General features: G+C 43.9%; 1 protein-coding gene across 4 annotated transcripts in view; it reads left to right on the forward strand.

The window, feature by feature from the left end:
- The window catches only part of RUFY1 (RUN and FYVE domain containing 1), a 67,521-nt gene that overhangs the window by 3,532 nt on the left and 36,802 nt on the right, over positions 1 to 27,187 (forward strand). For all 4 annotated transcript variants that reach the window (XM_045069290.1, XM_004759016.3, XM_045069289.1 and 1 more), the window contains exons 2-7: positions 7,455 to 7,628; positions 9,422 to 9,539; positions 13,066 to 13,167; positions 15,015 to 15,138; positions 23,613 to 23,674; positions 26,129 to 26,194. In XM_045069290.1, coding sequence (XP_044925225.1) covers positions 7,455 to 7,628; positions 9,422 to 9,539; positions 13,066 to 13,167; positions 15,015 to 15,138; positions 23,613 to 23,674; positions 26,129 to 26,194 — 646 coding nt within the window. The remainder of the gene's footprint in view (positions 1 to 7,454; positions 7,629 to 9,421; positions 9,540 to 13,065; positions 13,168 to 15,014; positions 15,139 to 23,612; positions 23,675 to 26,128; positions 26,195 to 27,187) is intronic.

Here is a 27,187-nt window from a genome sequence, read left to right on the forward strand (position 1 = left end):
GGCAGACGCTTAATGACTATGCCACCTAGGTGCCCCATGCTGAACTATTATTAATGAAGCTTAGAGAGGTGAATAGCTTGGCCAAAGTCACAAAGCCAGTAAACTTGAGAGATGGAATGGCTCAAAGATCCATTCCATAGCTCTCTAAATTGAGCATGGATGGGAACAGGTGAGTCGTGGAGCAGAGGGATGTGTGGGATGACTGCAGAACACAGCCATGTACCCAGGAACGGTGATAGTGATGTGGGGAACAAAGAAAAATTAAATTTCCTTCCTACCTGAAGCCCACAGACAAGTCCTTGAAACAGGCCCAGTGACGTTCTTCTAGGAACTCTGCTGTCTCAATGTTGATACTCTGCTAAGGACAAAAGACCGTCTTAACCCAACCCCCTGTCCTGTAAGTCTACTTTAAAATACAAAAATTCCTTTGGAAGCTCCCCACCCCCACCCAAGATACGTGTTGGCAGTCATCCCCCTAAGCATATAGCCCATGATATACATCTGAAGGGTCTCATGACTAAGGTTTTATTAGATGGTAATAAATGACCTTTTCCCAAAAACAGCTAGCCCACTCAAGGTCCTGGAAACCTTGCTTCTAAAATTCCTTACAAACTTACACTATCCCTAATCCCCTCCCAACTTAAAAGTGTAGAAAACCCCAGTGCCCATGGGTCCTGTTCCCATGTTTTAATAAAACCACCATTTTGCATCAAAGATGGATCAGGAATTCTTTCCTGGCCATTGGCTCTGAACCCCAATGTCTTTCCTACATCAACAGAAGCCACTGCCGCCTACTTCTGGTGACCTAAAACACTAGTCTTCATGTTTTTTGCTCACATAACCCCCTACAAGAAGTCATCAGCTTTTAAGGTTAACATATAAAATTCTTCATCATAATTTTAAAGTTTGTTTTCTGGTATACTGTAAATATTAGCTTTTTAAAATAAAAGCATTACATCATTTTTTAAGTGGTATATAAATACCTAAATGATTTGATAAGTACTACCATCCATCTTAAATATAAATAAGTTATTTGAAAACTTTACTTTTTTTTTTTAAGATTTTATTTATTTGACAGAGATCACAAGTACGCAGAGAGGCAGGCAGAGAGAGAGAGGAAGGGAAGCAGGCTCCCCGCCAAGCAGAGAGCCCGTTGCGGGGCTCCATGTGGAGCTCCATCCCAGGACCCTGGGATCAAGACCTGAGCTGAAGGCAGAGGCTTTAACCCACTGAGCCAGCCAGGTGCCCCTGAAAACTTTACTTTTTTTTTAAAAAGATTTTTCTTTTGCGTAATCTCTACACCCAGCGTGCAACTCAAACCAAGCCCAAGATCCAGTCACATGCTCTACCAACTGAGCCGGCCAGGAGCCCCTGAAAACTGTACATTTTCCCTTTTACTCCTTAAAAAAAAAAGTAAAATTCAATAAACTTTTTTTGTAACTAAAGCTCTCTCTTATAAAAGTTTTCTTGTGGAATGAATTATCATTAAAATAAGAAATACAAAGTTGACATAAGGATATAACTTTTATACATAAATACTATAAACTTTTCTTGTTATTGTTTCTCTTAATGGGCTGCTTTGGTTTTTTCATTAGCATATATCCAGAGATGAACATATATGATTCACAGATAAAATATGATGGGACTCAGCATCAATTTTATTCCCATTTTTTGTTTTTTTTTCTTTTTAATTTTTTATTTTTTATAAACATATATTTTTATCCCCCCGGGGTACAGGTATGTGAATCATCAGGTTTACACACTTCACAGCACTCACCAAAGCACATACCCTCCGCAATGTCCATAACCCCACCCCCCTTCTCCCAACCCTCCTCCCCCCAGCAACCCTCAGTTTGTTTTGTGAGATTAAGAGTCACTTATGGAAAAAAAAAAAAAAAAAAAAAAAAAAAAAAAAAAAAAAAAAGGGGCCCCTGGGTGGCTCAGTGGGTTAAAGCCTCTGCCTTCGGCTCGGGTCGTGGTCCCAGGGTCCTGGGATCGAGCCCCATGTTGGGCTCTCTGCTCCGCAGGGAGCCTGCTTCCTCCCCTCTCTCTCTCTCTGCCTACTTGTGATTTCTCTCTCTGTGTCAAATAAATAGAATCTTTAAAAAAAAAAAAAAAAGAGTCACTTATGGTTTGTCTCCCTCCCAATCCCATCTTGTTTCATTTATTCTTCTCCTACCCCCTTAACCCCCCATGTTGCATCTCCACTTCCTCATATCAGGGAGATCATATGATAGTTGTCTTTCTCTGCTTGACTTATTTCGCTAAGCATGATATGCTCTAGTTCCATCCACATTGTCGCAAATGGCAAGATTTCATTTCTTTTGATGGCTGCATAGTATTCCATTGTGTATATATACACATCTTTATCCATTCATCTGTTGATGGACATCTAGGTTCTTTCCATAGTTTGGCTATTGTGGACATTGCTGCTATAAACATTCGGGTGCACATGCCCCTTTGGATCACTACATTTGTATCTTTACAAACACTTCGTTTGTATCCCTGATGCGGGGTGATGTTGAGCACTTTTTCATGTGTCTGTTGTCCATCTAGATGTCTTCTTCACAGAAATGTCCTCTTCCCATTTCTTGATTGGATTATTTGTTCTTTGGTGTTGAGTTTGATAAGCTCTTTATAGATTTTGGGTACTAGCCCTTATCTGATATTGATGAGGGAACAGGAGGCTGGCTGAGGACAAAGCAAAAGCTGGCGCCTTGCACCCCCCTCCTTCATCGGCTCCCCTCCATAGGTGTAGCATTCCTCAGGCACCCCTGACTGCCATAAAATGATAAATAGTTAACTTGCTAAGATCACAATTCTACAAGACAGGAGTCTCCCTTGGTTTGCAAATGTCCTTGAGATTTACAAACAAAGAAGTTACCTTATCAATAGCCCAAATTCCAAAGACACAGAACTCAGTTTCTCAAGCCTAATATCACCCTCCCCTCCATAAAAACCGAAGGAGGTGGAGGGAGAAGGAAAAGTAAATAAAGTTAAATTTCTTCTAAACCTAAATCTCATTAACAAGGATGCTTGATGGCAGGAATGTAACATTCCACCAGGAGACTCCCAATTGTCTTTACTTGATAGTAACTAAGCCTTTAATATAATATCCTGATAGTATTCTTTGCCCCAATAGCCCTTCTGAATACCCCTTTGTCCTCACCTACCCAACTCCTGCGTATATAACCAACCACCCCTCACAACCCGGGGCGGCCGCATCTCTGCCTGCCCACGGGTCCTGTCCCCGTGCTTTAATAAACTACCATTTTGCACCAAAGATGTCTCAAGAATTCTTTCTTGGTCATCGGCTCCGGACCTCAGCCCACCAAACCTCACCTAGGTTCTAGAACTTCATCAATATGTCCTTTGCAAATATCTTCTCCCATTCTGTCAGTTGTCTTTTGATTTTGTTAACTGTTTCCTTTGCTGTGCAAAAGCTTTTGATCTTGATGAAATCCCAATAGTTCATTTTCATCCTTGCTTCCCTTGCCTTTGGCAATGTTCCTAGGAAGATGTTGCTGTGGCTGAGGTCGAAGAGGTTGCTGCCTGTGTTCTCCTCAAGGATTTTGATGGATTCCTTTCTCACATTGAGGTCCTTCATCCATTTTGAGTCTATTTTTGTGTGTGGTGTAAGGAAATGGTCCAATTTCATTTTTCTGCATGTGGCTGTCCAATTTTCCCAACACCTGGTTTGTTTGTTTTTTAATAGAGAACTCTGGTTCATATAAACAGGAAATAGAAATGGATAGTTTTGTTTTAGTAACGTTGTCAAGCTTTTGAATCCCTTCCAAGTTATATGCCCCAAGTCACCTTGATCTATTGTCAAAAATTATTTTTTGTTCCTTTATTTTTGTTTAAAACAAATGAAAATCACCTGACTTTCAAAAAGATGCTACCCAATCATATTAAATTTCCCAGCCTCAAAATGTTCCCCCCAAAAAGCCTTTACCAAGACTTATCAAATGGAAATTATACTTGTAATTCTTTCAGTAGCTACCGTTTAACCCAGAACACTCAGAACAGTTGGCGACACGTGAATGTTGCTTATTTCATTATACCTTTGCCAACGCAGTATTTTTTGACAAAAGGATTTAGTTTATGTGTACTTCAAATCCATTTTCTTAAAAAACATGGAGCTGTAATTTATTAGAGCCAATCTAATTTATAGAGCCCATCTAATTTATGGAACACATCCTTCAAGTTTTAGTATATGTGCTGCCGAAGCGAGCACCACATCCTTCAAGTTAATGGTGCATCTCAGGGAGGAGTATTGAGATGGACTAATTGATTACATATATCTGTGGGAGAAAAAAGTGTTTAATTTTCTGAATTCAGGCTAGCCAGCAGAGAGCTAGAAACCGTCCCCCTCCCTCAAGACCAGCTTTCCTTAACTAAGTACAATAAAGCAACAAGAGGTTGGAAGGCTTTCATGTTTTGGGTGACTTGAATCATCAAAGGAGGCTTAATCTCCACTTGGCTGTGTGGGACTCCCTGGACCCCAAGTGGGTGTGATGTGGTTTTGAGTAGCGTAGTTGGTGAGGCCTGGAGCCAATGGCCACGGAAGAATTCTTGAGACGACTTTGGTGCAAAAAGGTGATTTTTCATGGGATAGGACAGGTAGGCTGAAAGAGCTGCAGCACTGGGGCTGTGCGGAGTGGCTTGACACATATGTGGGGGGAGGGGGGATGACAAAGGGAGGTGTCCAAAAGGACTTCCATATGCTAAAGAAGACTCGGGATACTGCAGGCCTTGCTATTGTCAAACTAAGGTTGCTTTTCCCTCTAGGAAAGCATTGGTGTTGAGACAGTTGGGAGTTTCCCAGAGGAGTATTAGACTGTGCCTGCCTCTAGTGTTTGTCAGTGGGGCTACAGGTAATGAGGAAATTTAATTTTATTTACATTCCCTTTTGCCTTTGTTTCCCACATTGCCACGGAGGAGAGGGTGATGTTAGGGCTCCAGGAAATTGAGTCTTTGGGTCTCTGGATATTAGGCTGTTAGTAACAGGATGCTTTTGTCTTGTAAATCTCTAGGACAGTGGTAAACTGCTCCACAAGACCCCTGTCCTATAAAGGACTGTGATCTTTATCAGTTAACCATTTGTTTTTCCCTTTCCTTAGTTTTAGGGCAGCCTGGAGTGTCGGGGAGGGTGGGTAGCCTGCTGGGGGCAGGGTATGAGCTTGTGTCCTGTCCTCAGCGAGCCTTCTGCTCCGTCATCAGGCACATCAAGAGGAAGATGTGGGATAGGGAGTGAATCTGTAACCAGGCCGCAGGAATGCAGGAACACCTTGGGGGGCGGGAGGGGGGGGGCGGTCCCAAACAGACCAGGTTCAGCCACTGGCGGAGGGAGGAGGGGTGGTGAGCGAAGAAACGAATTTACTGCAGTGAGGGGGAGTAGCATCTCAAAGGTGGGCTACAAAGTGCTGAAAATACTCTATATTTCTGTAAGGAAAATGTGGGGGCAGAGGTCGGTGAGTACAGGCCGGTGGGCAGTAAAGGCCGCGTCCATCCTTGTCTTGGGGTCAGTCACACACGAAGTCTTGCTGGCTCAGAATAGTCCATATGGTAGTTTGGTTCCCATCAGGGGACGCCTGGCCCGCAGACTCTTGCGGGTACGTAAGAGATAAGCAGGAAGGAACTTAATTAGAAAGTACAGAATGAAGTGAAAATAGAGTTGGTTGAAACCCTGTTTCAGAGGGTGAAACCTCGGGGGCTGGAAACGCATCTCCCGCAAACATTTGGGCTTGCAGGGCGCTGCGAAATCCTGGCTCCGCATAATCCTGGCTCTGCATTCCGAGGAGCAGAGCGGTGGTTTGCAGACCTAGGCGTGGTGGCTTCTTGAGCAGTCAATCTTTGCAGATTGCAGGTCTTTATTGGTCCGTTTAGGGTTTCTCCCTCCTCGTGATGAGGCTTTTACAATTTTTCTTTTCTATGCCGATCTCCCGCTCATTAATGCTTTCAAATTTATACATTTAATATATAGGATTCTCTCTAAATTTAAAAATAATTATACCGCCCCTACCCCTTTAATCAACCCATTTTCCTCTGATGAAATGTTCCCACCAACTTTTCTTTCCCAGTAGCTGTCTTTGTGGGTGTCAGATTTTTTAGAATGTGTAGTCCCAGGCTGTCTCAGGTCTCAGTAATGTTTACGTAATACCTTTATTATCAGTTCACCATAATACATTACTTCTCGATTCAGCTCTCCATGTGTGCCCTCTTTTATTTTTATAATTTTTTTTTTATTTTTTATAAACATATATTTTTATCCCCAGGGGTACAGGTTTGTGAATCGCCAGGTTTACACACTTCACAGCACTCACCAAAGCACATACCCTCCCCAATGTCCATAACCCCACCCCCTTTCTCCCAACCCCCCCCTCCCCCCATGTGTGCCCTCTTTTAAACTATCTTTTTGGTTGTATTAATCAATGACCGTGAAATCAAACAGCTATAAGCAAAGGATTAGTATCAATATTAATTTATACAAAATACACAGATCACAAGGATTCACAGAATCCAAGGAGACAATAAACATGAAAAGCCACTACGATCCCCACCCCACCACCACCACCATCTGGCCGGCCAATGTTTCAGACTAGATGTTGGGCAGGTGCGGAGGGGCGTGCGCGGGGTGGTTTTTTCTCCCAGGACGCGGTTAATCGCTTGGAGTATGCATTTTTAATTTCTAGGCTGGCAGCTTTCTGGCATGAGGGGGACACGTGGCAAACATTTGTCATGGGTATCTGATGCCGACGGCCCACAAACTTTTTACTCTCAAAACCAAGACAGCGTTAATAGGATTGAAATGGAAACGTAGCTGAGTTCTGATTGTACCGGTTTCACATACCACAAAAAAGGGTCGAACTCGTATTGCCCACCCACTGTGGGCTAAAGCTAGGCAGTGAGAATTTGAGTTTGGAGCTCAGGGGCAGAGGCTTTCCCAAACGCACTTGGGTTGACACCGTCGGACAAAGGAACAAGCTCAGAGAGCCGTCTAGGGAGGCTCGGGACAAGGCCACCCGCGCCGAGAACGCAAAATGGCGCCCGTGAGCTTCGTGGGCGTGGCCTCTGACTGAGTCCGTCCAATCGGAATGTCCAGGGGAGGACCACTTGTGGGCGGGGCTTCCTGGAGTATGCCCCCTTCCATTGGTCGAAAAGGTGTGGAAAACGCCAATCGCGACGAGTCTTAGTAGAGCCGTCGCCCTGGCAACGCGCGGAGCCGCCTGGGAGAGGTCTCCCGAGACTGACCCGCGGCTCAGGCTGCACAGGTGCAGCCGTGACCTCCTGGGTTCAAAGGCCGGTTGACTACGAAGTCCATTTATCCGTCCAACCACACGTCCGCGCTCGGAGCTGATCGCCTGGCCCCGCGCCAGGCGGATCTTCCAGCCTCCTCACCCTGGACCACCCTCAGTCCACTGACCAGGCTGTCCCTGTTTGTGCCCCCACAGCTTCCAGGTGCCAGATGATGGAGGAGCGTGCCAACTTGATGCACATGATGAAACTCAGCGTCAAAGTCTTGCTGCAGTCCGCCCTGAGCCTGGGCCGCAGCCTGGATGCGGACCATGCCCCCCTGCAGCAGTTCTTCGTAGTGATGGAGCACTGCCTCAAACACGGGCTGAAAGGTGAGCTTGAGGGGGCCTTCGGGGCGGGGGAGTTCGGGCCAGCTGTTTACTCCGCATGTATTCATCAGTGCCGAGCCTTGTTCTGGGTGCTGGAGTAACGGCGGGGTCAAAACAGACGCGGGGGGGGGGGTTCCAGCACGCCAGACCCGACCCGGAGAGGGGCACTAGCCAGGGGAAATGCCACGCAAGGTACTTGTGCAATTTTTAGTGTTTTGATAGCCACGTTAAAAAAAAAAAAAAAAAGGACGGGGCGCTTGGATGGCTCAGTGGGTTCAAGCCTCTGCCTTCTGCTCAGGTCATGATCTCAGGGTCCTGGGATCGAGCTCCACATCGGGGCTCTGCTCAGCGGGGAGCCTGCTTCCTCCTCTCTCTCTCTCTCTGCCTGCCTCTCTGCCTACTTGTGACCTCTGTCTACTTGTGATCTCTGTCTGTCAAATAAATAAATAAAAATCTTTGTTAAATAAAAAAAGAAAGGAAAAGTAAAAAGAAACAGGTGAAATAAATTTTTAGAACACATTTTATTGACCCCAGTATATCCAAAATATTATGATTTTTAACAAAGTCAGTGATTAAAATCCTTATTGATGAGGTATTTTACATTTTTCTTTATTCTACTAAGGCTTAAAAACCCACCAGGTGTTTTATACCACATCTCAGTTGCACTGGCTACATTTCAGGTGCTTAAGAGCACACAGTACTCAGTGACTCTAGGGGACCGCACAGGTCTAGGGGACCAGACAGACGATGAACGCAGAAATGAAATTACAAAACGCCACAAATTCAAGGAAGCAGCAAGCGTTTCAGCTAGAGTGAGAGGTGAGGTCTTACTGGGGAGGTGAACTGTGAGCTGAGACCCAAAGGAGAAAGAGTTAGCTGTGCCAAGATTTGGGGCAAGAGCATTCCTTAGTGGGGGAAGAAACGGATAGGCAGAAGCCCCGGGTGAGACGAGGATTGGTTTGAGGAAGATGCCAGTGGGCTCAGAGTGAGAATGGGAGGAGATGAGGTCAGGGAAATGGATTGGGGGGCAGGAGAAGGTTGGGTCATAGCCTTTGGCAGGTCATGTGAGGAGGTGGATTGTGTTGTAAGTGTATCTGGAGGATTTTAAGCAAAGTGAAAAATATGGCCTGACTTAACATTTTTAAGAGAACTTCCTTTTTTTTTTTAAAGATTTAATTTATTTGATAGCACAATTAGGAGCAGCAGCAGAGGGATAGGGAGAAACAGGCTCCCCTCTGAGCAGGGAGTTCGATACAGGGCTCGATCCCAGGACCCTGAGATCATGACCTGAGCTCAAGGCTGGCACTTAACCAACTGAGCTACCTTTAGAAGAACTTCTATGTGTGTGAAGAGATTGTGAGGGAGTGGAGAGTGACGAGGTGTCCCTCTTAGGAGCAAGGAGACCCATTAGCAGCTTATTGGCAGCAATTCAGATGAGGGATGCTGGTGATGATTTGAAATCCAGCATTGATGTTGACATCAGGTAGAAGGGAGAAAGGGGAAGGATATATATATATTGTATATGTGTGTATAAATTTATTTGTTTGTTTGTTTGATTTCATGGGCAATAAATACTTAGAGTAAGCATATATAGTCAGGGTATCACAGAAACCCTGTCACCGGAGGAAGGGAGAGCTCATTTGTTACCTGACATCTCTGAGTCCCCAGGACTAAATCGGGGTTAAGCAGTAGAGCTGTGTTGCATTGTCCATTTGGCTTTTGGGAGAGAAACTGTGGGCGCCTGAGGACATTTTGCAACCCGCTCTTGTGAATAACACTTTTGTTTTCCCTTTTAGTTAAGAAGAGCTTTATTGGCCAAAATAAATCTTTCTTCGGTCCTTTGGAGCTGGTGGAGAAACTTTGCCCAGAAGCATCGGATATAGCCACTAGCGTCAGAAACCTGCCAGAATTAAAGTGAGTGAGAAGTAGCTAACACTGATTTAATGTTTGTTTTTTCTTTTTTTTTTTTTTAAAGATTTTATTTGTTATTTATTTGACAGACAGAGATCACAAGTAGGCAGAGAGAAAGGAAGGGAAGCAGGCTTGCTGCCAAGCAGAGAGCCCGATGCGGGGTTCGATCCCAGGACCCTGGAATCATGACCCGAAGGCAGAGGCTTTAACCCACTGAGCCATCCAGGTGCCCTGATTTAATGTTTTTTAAAAAAAAAAAAAAAAAAAAAGCCAGCTCCCTCATATTTACCCATTTCTCAATTCCTTGCTGCTAAAACTTTTTCTAATTTAGAACAAATGGTAATATGAGCCACACTCCATTTAAACTTTAGTCTCAGCTCTGCTACTCATTATCCTCAAGATGTTGAGCAAGATTTGTTCCTCCCTAAGCCTCAGTTTCCTTATCTTTAAGATGGGGACCTGTAGGTCACACTTAGGTCATGTAGTTTGAAAAGGTGTTATGAGGCAGCTGGCTGGCTCAGTTAGGAGAACACGCGACTCTTGATCTCAGGTCATGAATTCAAGCCCCCATGTTAGGCATAGAGATTACCTTAAAAGAGAGAGAGGGAGAAAAGATACTGTTACCTGAGAAGCAGTTACAAAAGTAAAAGGGTCATCATCAGGCCCCTGGAATCTGAGTTTTGGATGCATCTGGGCAGTTTTCAGAATATAGTTCAGGCCAGATTTTAGCTTCTGGGATATGGGACATTTGTGAAAAGGTGAGACAAATCATTTACCATATCGGAGTTCGCCCTTGGGATCCCCATGCATAGGCTCAAAATTTAAAAACTTGACAGAATAAAAACAAGGCATCATCATGAAGTTGACATTTAAAAGGGGACCTAGAGATCCCTAGGCCCATTCAAATAGCACTGTGCAGTCTCCTGCAGGGGGATACCACTGTCCAGTCTCAGATGCTTCTCCTGGGGAGGCAGCCTGTTCTGTTTTCAGATAATAATCTCCAGCATTTACTAGGGGCCTGCCATGTCCCAGGCATTGTGCTAAGGACATTTCAGGATCTCATTGAATTCCTCACAACAAAGCCTCCAGGAAAGCTGTTAAGCACGGTTCAGCAGCTAAGTAACCTGCCCAAGGCTCCTTGGCAAGTGAGTGGTGGAGCCACGAAGAGAACACAGGTCTGTGGGATTCTGGAAGCCTCTAAGTCCCATTGACTTCCATTGCTGCAGAGCCCCGTGCGGTCTTCTCAAGGTGAAATTGAAGCCTCAGTCCCTGTCCCTAATTCAGCCCTTGAGCCTAGCCCACAGAAGATGAAAGCCTTTTGCACCATGACAACTTTCAGATACTATTTGATGAGCTCTCAGGCGCTTTCCACTTCTGCCTTGTTTCAGCAGCTCCTTCTGTGGTCCTTCTGCCCACCCCTTCCATCCAGCTCCCTCCTTCTGAGTGAGGCCGGGGCAGGGGGGGGGGGGGGGGTGGTTGATGGAGTCCCGCTGCGGAGTCCCAGTGCATTCAGATTGCCAGACCGGGGTTGTCCCTTCTCCCACACTCAGACCTCTGTTTCCAGTTCAGCATGAGAGGCAGGTTTGAAGTCTTGTATTAACAAAGAGCTCACTGTCTGCCAAACCCACTACCTCTGTTCCCTTCTTAACTCTTTGGCTATGAAGAGGTGACAGGCTGTCCGAAATCCTCCCCTGTCTTCCCGAGACGGAAAAACACAATAGTTCCCTTCTCTTGATGCCTGCAGAGAAGTAGCCTCACCAGGGGCCGTGTTGGGAAGGACTTTTCTTTTTTCCTATTTCATTAAATAGTTTAAAAAGTTCTAAAATTTGGGGGGTGGAAGCGTAGTTTGAAACTTGGCAGGGTATGTTTGTATCCTGAGGAATCTCCCTCAAGTTCAGTTTCCCCTAATTGAAATGAAAATATCTTACATAGTATGACCCCATCACCCAAGGTTTTTCACTGTTTTCAAGTTCATGGGTGGTGTTTATTTGTTCGTTGTTGTTTTAAGATTGTTATTTATTTATTTGAGAGAGAGCACTAGTTGGGGAAGGTGGAGGGGGAGGCAGAGGACAAACACACCCCCTCTGAGCAGGGAGCCCAACGCGGGGCTGGATCTGAGGACCCTGGGACCATGACCCGAGCCGAAGGCAGGCACTTAATCGACTGAGCCACCCACGTGTCCCCACAACATCATTTTTGAAATGGCCACATAGCATTCCTTTATGGAGCTCATCTTCTTAACTCCCCTTTGGGCCTTGTGCTTTTCTTCAGTTTTTCATTATCTGAGGAGTGTGGCAGACTTTCTCCACACATACATTTTTATGTGCATTCTGAATTATTTCCTTACCACACATTATTAGATCTCGAGTTTTGATACCCTGATCAAATCACTGGCTGGAAGTGTGGTGCATCATCATTGCCAACAGTCAGTATCTTTTTTTTCTTTACTTCCTTTCCTTTTTACTCCAATTTAAGCTCATTTATTTGGGAGTGGGGAGGGGAGGACTTCAAAGCCTTTTGTACTGATGGAGTTGGATTAACCCTTACGGGCCTGGCTCCTGGAAGCGGCCCCCATAGCTCTCTTTGGTGCAGACACTGATTACAGGAGCGCCTCGACTACTTTCTCGGAGGTCACAGATGCTGTCACTCTGCCTGGAACAGAATCTTTCTTTCCCCAAGCAGTGTTAGGTCCACAGCTGGGAGGCTTTTGGGTTTCTTCTGATGCTTAGAGCAGGCCTTTCCCAAATTACCTCTTTGAGACCGGCTGCACAACAGCATGAACATACTAAATGCTAATGAAGTGTACATGTAAGAAGGTGAATTTTTATGTTCTGTGTATTTTGCCACAATTAAAAATAAAGTTTCACCTTTGAGCTAATGCCTAGGGACGTGAGACTTCAACACATCAACAAACACTATGTTCCAAATATTAATTTTTTTTAAGATTTTATTTATTTATTTCACAGAGACACACAGTGAGAGAGGGAACACAAGCAGAGGGAGATGGGAGAGGGAGAAGCAGGCTTCCCAGCAGAGCAGGGAGCCCAATGCAGGGCTCGATTCTAGGACCCCGGGATCATGACCTGAGCTGAAGGTAGACGCTTAACAACCGAGCCACCCAGGCACCCCTATATATTAATCTTTTGAAGAAATGTTTATGCAGTATACTAATCAGCTATTTCCTGGCCCCATGTGAAATTTTATGAATCTGTGCCATGTTTTATCTAATTGTATTTATTCCAGAAATCGGATTTTTTTGTGGCTTGAGAGTTTTTTTCTCTCCTCAAAACAAACCAGAAATACATGTCCGTGATACAAAATTCGAACTGTACCCAGAGGTTTGCAGAAAGCTATTTTCTGGGCCTTCCCAGACTTTGCTGTATCTGGGCCCCAAAGCTGCTATTCCCACGGTCTTCCCTGTGTTCACATGCACGTACATGCGGGAATACGTGTCTCTCTTCAGCTAAATTGGGGACTTGGGGGTTTTTGATGTCATGCTTTAACAGTTTGCTGCTTCACTGAATTCCAGGACGGCTGTGGGAAGAGGCAGAGCCTGGCTGTATCTTGCACTCATGCAGAAGAAACTGGCAGATTATCTGAAAGTGCTCATAGACAATAAACATCTCTTAAGGTATTTTACCTCCTGTCTTTGCTTGTCTTTTGCTTTGTAAATACTTAGAACATCGTTCTGGAAATGATTTGGAATTAAAACAGGAGTATATGATGTACACCGCTTTTATTTGAGTTATTGTTCATCATAAACATCCTGTGGCTTGGTTTTAGGGTTTTTATTTTTAAGATTTTAATTGTAATTTTTTTATTTTTTAAGATTTTTAAAAAGATTTTATTAATTTATTTGACAGGGAGAGACACAGCAAAAGAGGAAACATAAGCAGGGGGAGTGGGAGCAGGCTACCTGCTGAGTAGGGATCCCTGACGCAGGGCTGGATCCCAGGACACTGGAAGCATGATCTGAGCTGAAGGCAGACGCTTAATGACTAAGCCACCAGGTGTCCCATGTGGCTTAGTTTTTAAAGAGTATTTCATTTTTCGAACTTGGGTATCTGAAAGTCATTTTGAATGAAGATTCCTACTGCTTTTCATTTGGAAAAGCCTTTTCAAAGATAATTCTTCAGAAATACCTAAGATTAAGAAGCAGGCAACCCACTCTATTAAACTTCAATGATACGGTATGTATTAGATTTATTGATAATAGGGGGAAAATGCCTTTAAAACTAGAGGCAGTGGACAATTTTAAAGTATAAAAACCTGCCTTTTATAAGAGAGAATACCTTTGTTACCTATTTTAGGATTCCATATCATCTTATAAAATTTTCTATCTCTTAGCATCAATAACAACTAACTGGCTGTCCCTGAAATTGATGACTGGTTCGTTTTTGATACTCACATGTAAGCACAAATAATCCTCACAAAGGAATATTTTCCTAGAACCTGGGAATTTGGAAGGGGAGACTCTCCCTAGAGTTAGCGTTTTTTGTCTGACTGAGTTGAAAAGTATGGCCTGCCACTCAGAATTTTTCATTGTTTGTAAGTCATGGCTTATTGCACATATCTTTACATGATAAATAGGGATTTCAAATACTTCATGTACTTTGTGCTTTCAGTACAATTACACTGAGTAACTTTGAGGTGCAGATTTTGTTCTGATGAACTAACTTTTTTTAATTGAAGTAGAGTTGATACACAATGTTAAGGTAGTTTCAGGCATGCAACAGAGTGATTCCACAAGTCTACACTATTGTGTTGTGCTCACAAGTGCACTACCATCTGTCGCCACACAAAGTCCTGACAATACCATTGGCTGTATTCCCCATTCTGTACCTTTCATCTGCATGACTTCATACCCTAATTCTTAAGTCACCGAGTTCTCTTGCGTACACACACACACACACACACACAGAGTGGGTAAATGAGCACATCCTTGGTGACCAGGAGCAGTAGTAGATGGGGAATGGAGTCCCCCTGCGAAGGGCGGAGGCGACTGGGAGGTAAGGAAGTAAACGAGCCAGTGTGGCTCCGCGGGACACAGGGAAGAAGGAGGGGTTTTATTCTTGGAAGTGAGGGGCTGTGGGATTCCCGCTTCCTGATGGCATAGTAGTACACTGCAGTGTGGAAGAAGGCGCCAGTGGGGACAGGCAGGGCAGAGTGATGGTTAGAAGCACGGGAGCCAAGAGGAGATGGGGGGGATGAGATCCGGGGTCCAGACAGAGGAGTCAGCCTTGGACTAGAGGCGGGAGGAGCGCATCCTCAACCACAGGAAGAGAAGAGGGGCCAGAGAAAAAAGAGCAGCACTTGAAGCGGGGACAAGAAGTGGCACCAGAGAGTTGCTGGGTACCTGGTGAAGCTGGCAGCCTGGCCCATCCACTGAGGGGTGAAAGGGGAGGGCGGGTCAGGGAGAAGGGGTGGTGAACCTCCCTTCCTGACCAGCCGGCCGCCTGTTGTGTCAATCTGTTGCAGTGAGTTCTATGAGCCCGAAGCATTAATGATGGAGGAAGAAGGGATGGTGATTGTCGGTCTGCTGGTGGGACTCAATGTTCTTGATGCCAATCTCTGCTTGAAAGGAGAAGACTTGGATTCTCAGGTAGGATGGGAGTCTTGGCTCTTGGTGGAATTCCTTCTCTGGGCCTGGGATTTTACACAGGTCTGTGTATGCGTGGCCAACCTTCTTGGGGGCAGATGGCAGAGGGTGTTTGCTCCAGGGCTGTGCCGGGTGTTGTGCTGAGGTGGGGTCCGGGCCAGGGCACGGAGACCTACTAAGTTAGAGGCCAGCCTCAGTTTTCAGGCCATTCATACCATGCTAACGGCCATGCTTTTGTCCCTGGAGCTTTGAGAAGCTGTTAGAGGTTTTTAAGCAGTGTGCCGGCATAATCAGGCCCGGATTTGAAAAAGAGCAATCTAGCAACAATCCAGGAGATGAATTAGACATGGCCAAGAGTGGAGACATCAAAAACATGGAGCAGACAAGTCCCCAAGGTTGGGTGTGGACCAGAGGATAGAGTTGGGAGAGGCTGGGGAAGGGAGTAGGCGCAGGGGGCATGAAATGAAAGCAGGCAGCAAGGAGCAGAGCAGGACCGCGCTCCTTTCTACCTGCCCAGGAGCGGGTGACCAGGACTGAGGCCTAAACTCCTAGCGGCAGGGACAGTGAGTGAGTGGTGGGGGAGACACATGTAGCTATGGCTGGGCCGCTGCCTGGCCTTCTTCCTGCCACAAGTTCAAATTCAGATCTGTAGAATCTAAAGCTTCCCCTAATCCCTCCGTACCCAAGCCACTCCTTCCTATTTTTCCCCCAATGGTTTTGTTTCTGCATGTTGAAATGTGTCAAAAAATACAGAGAAGTGTTTTTGAAAAGAACCAGCGCCTCAGAATCCTAGTCCTCAAGAGACAGCTGAATGATTTAATGTTACATTTTGATACCTATCTTTTCAACACATGAATAAAGGGGTGTGTGTGTGTGTGTGTGTGTGTGTGTGTGTGGTTTTTTTTTTAGAGGTATTTGGATCTTTCTTTCTTTCAACCAAAAAATACGATTATTCCAGGCACACCCATTTTGTAATTTTTTATTTGACACTGTGTCCCACGTGGCTCTCAATGTCAGGAGAGATATGTGCTATTTAAATGGCTACACAGTAGAAGCATACTTTAGAGAGACTGTGTGTGACTTGCGTTCCAGACCACTGCAATTAATCACATATCTCAGTAGAGTGAGTCATGATCTCCTTTGGTTTCCCAGTGCATATAAAAGTTATGTTTACACCATACTGTAGCCTATCAAGTGTGGGATAGCATCATATCTTTAAAAAAAATCAATGTGTAAATAAATAATAAAAATAAATTAAGCTAAGTAAATTAAACAAAAAGTCAATGTAAAGTGTTTTTTAAAGATTCTATTTATTTATTTGAGGGAGTGCAAGCAGGGTAGAAGGTCAGAGGAAGAGGAAGAAGCAGAATCCCTGCAGAGCAGGGAGCCCAAAGCAGGGCTCAATACCAGGACCCCGGGATCATGACCTGAGCTGAAGACAGACACTTAACTGACTGAGCCATCCAGGTGCCCCATATCTTAATTTTAAATTACTTTCTTGCTAAAAAAAATTCTAACCATCATCTGAGCTTCCAGCGAAAGTCCTAATGAATGATCACAGATCATCATAACAAATGTAGTAATAGGAAAAGTTTGAAATCCAAACTTTTGGTGATGACCAAAATGTGACACAGACGGGAGAAAATGCTGTTCGGAAAACGGTGCTGATAGGCCTATTCAACACATGGCTGCCATAGACCTACCCCTTGTAAACATGCAGTGTCTAGGAAGTGCAATAAAGCAAAAGGTAATAAAACAATGTATGCCTGGATTCATTTGATGAGCGTACCATAATTTATTTAACCAGGGCTGTATTAACGGAGGTTGATTCTGTATTACAACAGTACTATAAACATCCTCATGCCTCTTTGCACTGTTGTCCATTAATTTCCTTAGGATAAATTATGGAATTTCTGTGTTAAAGTAAACATCCTACATCAGTGTGACGATGTTATGATGAGCACCTTGATCTTTTTCAATCTCACAGACCAAAACAGCTCCTCTCAAATTTTCATTTTTTTAAAGCATGTTTAGTTTTGGTGGTTTGTTTTGTTTTGTTTTGTTTTGTTTGAAGATTCATCTTAGAAAGAGAGAGTGTGCATGCATTGGAGGAGAGGGAGAGAATCTCAAGTAGACTCCCCACTGAGCGTGGAGCCCCACGTGGGGCTGGACCTCACAACCCTGAGATCGTGACTTGAGCCGAAATCAAGTGTCAGTTGAAGGGTGTCAGTTAAGCATCTGCCTTCAGTCATGATCTCAGGGTCCTGGGATCAAGCCCTGTGTTGGACTCTCCATTCAATGAGGAGTCTGCTTTTCCCCCTCTCTCTCTACCATTCCCTCTGTTCATGTGAGTACATACATGTGTGCTCTCTCTCAAATAAAATATCTTTTTTTATTTAATTTTAAAAAGTCACTTAACTAATTGATCCACCTAGGCGCCCCTATTTATTTTTTAAAGTAGCCTTCATGCCCAACATGGGGCTTTAACTCAAGATCTTAGGATCAAGAGTCACATGCTTTACCATCTGATTTAGCCAGGTGCCCCACCAGATTTACCTTTTTGAAAACTCTGGAGGTCAAGTATTTTTTGCATGTTTTATTTGCCATTGGTGGTTCCATTTTTGTGACTCCCCCTTCCTGTTCCTCCCATTTTTCTGAGTCTTCCATTTTTTCTACTTTATTATAGATTAATAAAGAATATAATTTATTATAGATTCTACTTTATTATAGATTAATGATATTAACTGTCAGAATTTTGGTTCAGTTTTTTTTCTGATTTCTTCCAGCTGTTTTCCCTGCAAGGAAAGAAGGGCTTTTTTGCAGTCAAATTTATTTCTTTTCCCCAAAGATTGTTTTTACATAATCTCTGCTCCAACCATGGGGCTGGAACTCAGAGCCCTGAGATCAAGAGTTACATGCTCTACTGACTGGGCCAGCAGTCACATTTAATGGACTTTTTCTTTTTTCTTTCTTTCTCTTTCTTTCTTTCTTTCTTTCTTTCTTTCTTTCTTTCTTTCTTTCTTTTTTTCAAAGATTTTATTTATTTATTTGAGAGAGAATGAGAGCGAGAGAGCATGAGAGAGGAGAAAGTGAGAGGGAGAAGCAGACTCCCCAAGTACCTGGGAGCCCGATGCGGGACTTGACCCTGGAAGTCTGGGATCGTGACCTGAGCCAAAGGCAGTCGCTCAACCAACTGAGCCACCCAGGCGCCCCTAATGGGCTTTTTCTTTATCCCTTCTAAGGTATTGTGCTTAGAAAGTCCTTCCCCATCTAAAAATTAACCTACTTTTAAAAATCAACTATTTTTTTACATTTAAGTAATGCCTGTCATTTATTTTGACATAGTGTGAAATGGGAGTCTGGGTTTCATTTACAAACACTAAACCAGTTTTCTCAGTATCATGTATCAAGTACATTTTTCTACTAATCTGAGATTTCACCTTTATTATGTGTGAACTATCCCTAATCCACTGAGGTTTATTTCTAAATCCAAAGGCCTAGTCTCTGAATCTCTTTATCTTATGTCAGTAACAGTCCTTTTTTGTGTTTAAGATTTTATTTATTTATTTGACAGAGGGAGTAAACACAAGCACAGGGGGAGGGGGAGGGCAGAGGGAGAGGATGCCCCACTGAGCAGGGAGCCTGACTCGCGGCTAGATCCCAGGACCCTGATGTCAGAACTTGAGCTGAAGGCAGACACTTGACCGAACCACCTACCCTTCCCTGTAGTGTTATTTATTGTTAATTACCATCATTTAAGAGACAGTCTGAGGAAACCTAGGAAAAGTCCTCTGAAATGACAGTTGTCAGCTGTTTCATTCATTTTTTAGTTTAGTTTTTTTTTTTTTAAGATTTTATTTATTTATTAGATCACAAGTAGGCAGAGAGAGCGGGGGAGCAGGCTCCCCGCTGAGCAGAGAGCCCAGTGCAGGGCTCGATCCCAGGATCCTGGGATCATGACCTGAGCCAAAGGCAGAGGCTTTAACCCACTGAGCCACCTCATTTTTTAGTTTTAAATAGAATTTCCATATGTTAGGGCTCCTGGGTGGCTCAGTGGGTTAAAGCCTCTGCCTTCGGCTCAGGTCATGATCCCGGCGTCCTGGGATCGAGCCCCACATCGGGCTCTCTGTTTGGCAGGGAGCCTGCTCCCCCCCCCCCCCGCCTGCCTCTCTGCCTACTTGTGATCTCTGTGAAATAAATAAAGTCTTAAAAAAAAGAATTTCCATATGTGTGTCTGTGCTCAGGGTAGAATTTTTTTTTTTTTAATTTTAGTAGACATGTAGCATTATATTAGTTTCAGGTGGACAGTGTAGTGACTCGAGGCTTCTGTACATTTCCGTGCTCTGTTCTTCAGCTCAGTGCCTCTCATATGCCACCAGGAGGTGTGAAGGCTTGCTGCTGGTGTCTGAGGGATCCTCTTATGTTTAGAAAGTACTGTTTCAGTCTAATTTATTTCCCGTTTTTATTAAAAATGAGCATGCAGTGCCATCACATACCCTTTTTTGGGCGTCTTTTGAAACATCTTCTTTTATCCCATAAATATAATGGAATTCATACATAGGTTTGTGATATTACCTGTTGTGATATTATCTCTGCATTCCTAAAATAAACCCAAAGTGGCCATCGCGCATTATTCTTCTAGCATACGCCTAGATTTCACAGGTCTTTGTCCCTTCACGGTGTCAGAATTGTGTTACTCATAAAATAAGGCGGCTAATGTTCTTTTCTTGTTTTCTGTAACTTTATTAGAGCAGGAATTTTTTTTTTATTTGAAGGTTTCTTCCTGGTATGACCTCTTCAGCTTTATGCTGATTTTTAGTCACATATTTGTTTTTTTAAAGATTTTATTTATTTATTTGACAGATGGAGATCACAAGTAGGCAGAGAAGCAGGCAGAGAGAGAGGAGGAAGCAGGCTCCCTGCCAAGCAGAGAGCCCGATGCGGGACTCGATCCCAGGACTCCGAGATTACAACCTGAGCAGAAGGCAGAGGCTTTAACCCACGGAGCCACCCAGGCGCCCTGGTCATAGTTCTTTGACCACTTTAGTTTTTTACTTAGCTCTTGGTATGTGTACTGGTTTCCAATGGCTTGGAATGATTTTTTAGTCACATATTTTTCCAAAAGTCATTTATTTCATTCAGATCTATTAGTTATATGAGAGTATTCCTTTATAGCGTCTTAAAATCTCACTTTCTCATTTGCAATATTGTGTACTTGCCAGTAAATACCAATCATACTTGATAGAGATTTGTCTATTGTGTTGAGTTTGAAGAATCAGCCCTTGCTTTTATTGATCACTTTTGCTTTGGGAGAAGGGCTTTATTTGCTTTTTGATCCATTAATGTCTATTTGAGTGTTAACTCTCTCTCCTTTCCTTCTTTCTTTCTTTTTTCTTTTTTAAGCTTTTATTTATTTGACAGAGAGAGAGAACATGAGCAGCGGGGAGGAGCAAGGGGAGAGGGAGAAGCAGACTTCCCGCTGAGCAAGGATCCTGATGCGGGACTCGATCCCAGGACCCTGGAATCATGACCTGAACCAAAGTTAGATTTTAACCGACTGAGACACCCAAGCATCCCTCTCTTTCTTTCTATTGTTGGGTGTGTGTGCTTTTTTGCAGTTGAAAATGTATTTCTTTTTTATTTATTTTATTATTTAGGGTATTTTTTGTTGTTGTTTTAAAGATTTTTATTTATTTATTTGACAGAGAGAGATCACAAGCAGGCAGAGAGGCAGGCAGAGAGAGAGGAGGAAGCAGGCTCCCTGCTGAGCAGAGAGCCTGATGCGGGGCTCCATCCCAGGACTCTGAGACCATGACCTGAGCGGAAGGCAGCGGCTTAAGCCACTGAGCCACCCAGGCGCCCCTTATTTAGTTTTTTTAAAATTTTATTTTTGAGTAATCTCTACACCCAGTATGGGGTTTGAACTCACAACCCAAGATCAAGAGTTGTTTGCTCCGCCCACTGAGCCAGCTAGGCGGCCTTTATTTCTTTTTATTATTAATTTTATTGCAAAAGAAATGTGCGCTTGTTGAAAAAGGTTTATATAGAAGCATATCAAATGAAAAGTAAAATTCAAACTCCTTTCTCCCTTCCCCTGTCAATCTCACTCATCCCCACAGAGAACGGTAAAAACCGAAGGGAAAGTCTTTCTAGAACCAGTTCTCCTTTTTTCTGTGCATTTATGTTTACATAGGTTTTGTTTCAAAGTGAATCCTTTCTTGCTCCTATTTCTGGGTAAGGAATCCCCAGCCCAGTAACCAGCAGTCATCACTGTATCTCCGGCTGGGAGTTGACTGGGCTGAAAGAGGCAGGCACTTCTTGACTGAGGGCTCTGTGATTGCAGTCGGGTTGGTGACAGGGCAGCAACCACTGAGGCTTCCTGTCTTGCTTGTCTGTCTTCTGGGCTGAGAAGGGACTCAGTGAGCTGGGACTGGAACAGCAGAGCCCTCTCAGGCACCTCTGTCCTCATATGGTCTTCTCCACTTGGTCTCCAGGGTGGTCAGAATTCCTCTGTGGAAGCTCAGAGGTATATACCCCTATAGGGAGAGCCAGGAAGAAGCTTGTGTTGCCTTCATTAATGTGGCTGCAGAAATCATGGCCACGTTTCTGCCGCTTTTGACTGAAGACAGACACTGAGGCTGCCCAGGTTCAAGCATCGGGAATATAGATTGGTAGGAGGTATGACAGAGAAGTTATAGAAGCCCTCCCACGTGGCTCTAGCTTTAAATAAATGGTATTACTATAGGGATGCCTGGGTGGCTGAGTCGGTTGAACATCTGACTCCTGGTTTCAGCTCAGGTCATGATCTCAGGGTCATGGAATCAAGCCCTACTTGGGCTCCGTGCTCAGCACGGAGTCTGCTTGAGATTCTCTCCCATGCGCACGTGTTCTCTCTCTTAAATAAATAAATCTTTTTTATGGCGCACCCCGGTGGCTCAGTGGTTAAGCGTCTGCCTTCAGCTCAGGTCATGATCCCAGGATCCTAAGATCAAGCCCCACATTCCATCAGGCTCCTTGCTCAGCAGGGAGTCTGCTTCTCCCTCTCTCTGCCTTTCCCCCATTCGTGCTTGCGCTCTCTCTCAAATAAATAAAATCTTCTTTAAAAATTAAAATAAAAAATGGTGTTACTATAAAGAGTTAATGCTGTACCTATCACTCTAGGACTTAACATTTTCTCCTGAAGCATTCTTCATGTCACTATACATCCCTCCATGGCGTTCTTTGTTACGGTTGTGTAAGGATCTGTGATAGGACTCTTACATGAATGAAAAGTAGCTACTGATGGACCCAGTTTTCCCATTTTTCAAATAAGAGTGGTTTCATTTATTCACACTGGAGTGGACAGTGGCAGACCAGGCTCTCATTCTCTCCAAGTGCTTTATTTCTGGACAAAGCCCTTAGCATCCAGATGGAGGGGTTTGGTTCCTCCCTTGTTCTCCACAGCAGCAGAGAATGTCCCCTAGAAAATGAAATAGGACCCTTTCACCCACAATTTAGGGATGGAAGGAGGCAGGATATCAATTAAGGTCACCTACCACTTTGGTCTAGCAACCCAGGCCTCTTTTTTGTTGTTATTGTTATTGATCTTTGTTAGCAACTTGATTGTCGAATAAATACAAAAAACTAACCTTGACAAGGGAGGAAAACTTCAGAAAATTCCCTTAAATTCTGATTTTTTTTTAAAGGTTTTATTTATTTATTTGACAGACAGAGATCACAAGTAGGCAGAGAGAGAGAGGAGGAAGCAGGCTCCCTGCTGAGCAGAGAGCCCGATGCGGGACTTGATCCCGGGACCCCGAGATCATGACCTGAGCCGAAGGCAGCAGCTTAACCCACTGAGTCACCCAGGTGCCCCTAAATTCTGATTTTTTAAAAAATGTATTTATTGGGGCTCCTGGGTGGCTCAGTGGGTAAAGCCTCTGCCTTCTGCTCAGGTCATGGTCTCAGGGTCCTGGGATCGAGCCCCACATCAGGCTCTCTGCTCAGCGGGGAGCCTGCTTCTCCTTCTTTCTCTGCCTGCCTCTCTGCCTACCTGTGATCTCTGTCTGTCAAATAAATAAATAAATAAATAAAATGTGTTTATTTGTTTAGAGAGCAGGAGGGGCAGAGAGAGAGAGACTGAGACTCTCAAGCAGACCCCCTGCTGAGTGTGGAGCCCAGTGCAGGGCTCGATCCCGCCCTGAGATCATGACCTGAGCCAAAATCAAGAGTCGGTTGCCTAACCAACTGAGCCACAGTGATGCACTCCCCTCCCCCAAATTCTGGTTTTTTAATATGTTTTTCTTCTAGAAGGGGGTAGGGTTATTTTTCTCTTGGTTTGTGGGTTCCATCGATTGCTTTTATAGAGCAGGTTAGGCCAACTAGATGTTTGTAGGAAAGAGACAGGAACGTAAATACCCTGAATTTTAAAGATAAAAGGTTTGTGGAGAATGGGACAAGTCTCTCTTATTTAAACTTGTGCTTTTCATGTCATTCAGGTTGGCGTGATTGATTTTTCCCTCTACCTTAAGGATGTGCAGGAGCTTGATGGTGGCAAAGAGTAAGTATGGCCCTGTGTGCTGCTGCGCTTCATGGTTTCGTGAAATTCTGCAGACAAGGCTACATTGGCGTTGGCTTTGTGTGCCATTTTCATTCTCATCGGGTGTCTTAGTTACAGAAGTAATACAGTAATATTCCCTCGTACAAGGAACTGAGCTCTGCACAATAGAGAAGACAAGTGAAATGTGCCCATTCACATCCCCCCCTCACTGCCCTGCCTGCCCCTCCCTCAGTGGGGAGACCCTGCTCAGGTCTCCTCCGACGGCTTTTCCAAACGCTGCAGACATATCTGTTGGTTGTATAACTTGCCTTATGGTTTGTTTGAATATAAGTGGGACAGTACTATTATATAGACATAAGTTCCCTTGGGACTTGTTCTTTGATTCTGGTGTCTCAGATGTCTCCTTGTGCCACCCATAGCTCTCCTTCATGCTGGTTAACAAGAACATTCTTTTAAAGGGGGTTTTCTGGGACAGAAGAGAACTAAACAGAGCAAACACTGTGTATAAAATGCTGCCATTTGAGTTATGATAAAGAATATACATCCATATTTACATGCTGTACTTCCCTGCACATGGACTCTTCTAGAGTAGCATATGGACCGGCTAACATGGGCTGCCTGGCGGGGAAGAGACTGGGAGGCAGGCATGGGGGTAGTTTCTCTGTAAGCCTTTGGGTTGTGTTTGAATATTTTACCACGTATCTTTCAAATGTGTTCTGAGAAGGGTTCTCACGGTCGTGTGCCCTAGCAGCACACCATATCTGTCAGTGGGAACTCCATTAATGTTTCAGGGATACATGGATTCACCCAGTTGAGACTTAAACAAAAATAGATTCTTGGGGCATCTGGCTGGCTCAGTCAGTAGAGCATGCAACTCAGTCTCAGGGTTGCAAGTTTGAGCCCCAGGTTGGGTATAAGATTACTTAAAAATAAAATTTATATATACCTATATAATTAATGTAAAGAAATTGAAATAAACTGATTAATCAGCAAGGGGATAATTGAATAAATTATGGAACATTCAAAATATTCCACTCTGTGATATATTATGCAGACAGAACAAATTTCACCTACTGGATATAGTAGACTTAAAGGGATTTCCACAAGGTATTCCTGAGTGAGAAAAGTATGATACTGACAGGTGTATACAGTTGACCCCTGAACAACACGGGTTCAAACTACATAAGTCTACTTATACAGACTTTTTTTTTGCAATAAATATAATACAGTACTTTAAATGTGTTTTCCTTCTGATTTTCTCTCTCTCTTTTTTTTTTTTAAGATTTATTTACTTATTTTAGAGAAGGGGAGGAGGGGCAGAAGGAGAGGGAGAGAGAGAATCTGAAGCAGACTGCATGGAGCACAGAGCCTGGCGTGGGGCTTGGTCTCTCAAACTTGAGATCAGACCTGAGCCTAAACCAAGAATCGGCTGCTTAACCAGCTGTGCCATCCAGGCCCCCCCAACCTTATGATTTTCTTTAACTTATTTCTTTGTAAGACTAAAGTATATAATATATATAACACTCGAAATACATGTTGATTACCTAATTGGTAAGGTTTCCAGTCAATAGTAGGCTATTAGTAAAGTTTCTGAGGAGTCAGAAGTTAACTTGCAGTTTTTCAACTGCATATAAGGGTTAGGGCCCTAACCTTTGCATTATTCAAGGGTCAACCGTATATCATGTTTGTAGACAAACCTAAGAAATCCCTAATATATTTTTATGTTTCAATTACATACCCTAACTATACGTAGGTACCTATGTGTAGGTACCTATGTGTATGACACACAGGGATATTAGGACCATATGTATATAGGCTCAGCAGACTATTCACGCGGGTTACCTGCACACCTATGTGAAGGGCAGAACAGGTAAAAGAAACAACTGACTATTCTGAACAATCCAGCACCTGTGACATGCACCTGTGTGAACATACATATATATGTAAAGAAGCTGGGGTTTGGAGGAAAGTATAACTTCAAAATGTAGAAGTTTGCGGGGTTTTTTGTTTGTTTATTTTTAAGCCAGACTGGTCAGCTTTATGTGTTAAAAGGGGTCTGGTGTGCTTTCTTGAGCCACCCACTTTCCCTTCAGCATGACAGGGGCCGCTTCATCGGCCACCTCGAGGGAGGGCACCTTGTGCCAGATGACTTTCTTTCCTTTTCCCAGATGCCCAGCCTTCCAGGGAAGGAGGGGGTCTGCCAGAGGTCTGCTCATGTTTGTGCATCTCCCAAGACCCTGGCCGGTGTCCCTGCCACACCCCAACCCTTGGCCAGCTTTGCTCTCTATTTATTCCGGGATTGGGAGCAGGCAGACGTTATTATGGAGGTCTGACTGTCCCTAGGTTTCCTGATGACTTTGGTTCTCCTTCAAGGTGATCAGCGTGTTGGGGGATGGTTACAAAGTAGTAGCCACAAATAAAGGAATGTCTCTCTTTTTATGCTCTTTTTAAAAGGCATGAAAGAATTACTGATGTCCTTGATCAAAAAAATTACGTGGAAGAACTTAACCGGCACTTAAGGTAGGACTCGCTCCTTTCTCCAGTGTTACAGTTCGGTCTCAATACACAATAATTGTTTCATGGAACATTTCTGAACTGCCATATATTCATTACTGATGCTTTTGCCAAACCAAGAAAGAAGGTTATCACGCTTATGTACGCAGAGTGGGGAAGTATGATTTCTCGATAAGGAGCTTTGGGAATTCTTGGGTTCTTTGTTTTATGTGGTTAGACAATGTAGAAAGCAACCAAATTATACCTTGAATCTCAACCCCTCACCCCTCAGCCACCTGGTTGGAAGTCACAGCCACGGGAAGCCCTGTTCCAGCTGGCAATCAGCACACATCCCTCTGGGGTGCCAGGGCAGGATAAAAGGGTTGAAAAAACCTTCAGGGCTAGACTTTTGATGATAATTTGGTAGCAAAAAGCAGGCGTCTTGTACTTTGATTTTTTTTTTTTTTTTTTTTTTTTTTTTTTCATTTTAATTGGAAAGCTGCTGCTGTGTTTCCTGAAGCACTAGCCAATGGCGGTGGTGGTGGTGGGCAGATTCTGATTCAGGGGTTTGGGAGACCTGTTGTTCTCTGTGTCTCTGAATCCCGTCTGAGGGTGTGTGGTACATGTTGGCTCCGCTTCACAGGAGTGGCCCCTCTGGCCCCAAGCGCCAGTGAGACAGCTGAAGGAGCTGGCACAGTGTTGCCATACGGGGAGACTGCTCCAGGTTCTCCTTAGGTGTATGTTGGCTGCTATTGCGAGACATTCTTGATAGATTCTTATTTATTGAGCATTTTTATAGGGAACAGGTGTCAGATTTTATCGAGTGCCCTCTGCTTCATTGAGGCAATCATGACTTTTATCCCTTAACCTGTTGATGGGATGTATTTATTAGTAGAAATCTTCATATTGAGCCATTTCTATATCACAGGGATAAACCCTACTTGATTGTAGTTGTATTTTGTTTTACTTTTTAAAGATTTTTTTCATTTGAGAGAGAGCATGAGCAGGGGGAAGGGCAAA

The sequence above is a fragment of the Mustela putorius genome, unplaced genomic scaffold (assembly GCF_011764305.1).
Source record: "Mustela putorius furo isolate JIRA1106 unplaced genomic scaffold, ASM1176430v1.1 tig00003923_pilon_pilon_pilon, whole genome shotgun sequence".
Classification (NCBI taxonomy): domain Eukaryota; kingdom Metazoa; phylum Chordata; class Mammalia; order Carnivora; family Mustelidae; genus Mustela; species Mustela putorius.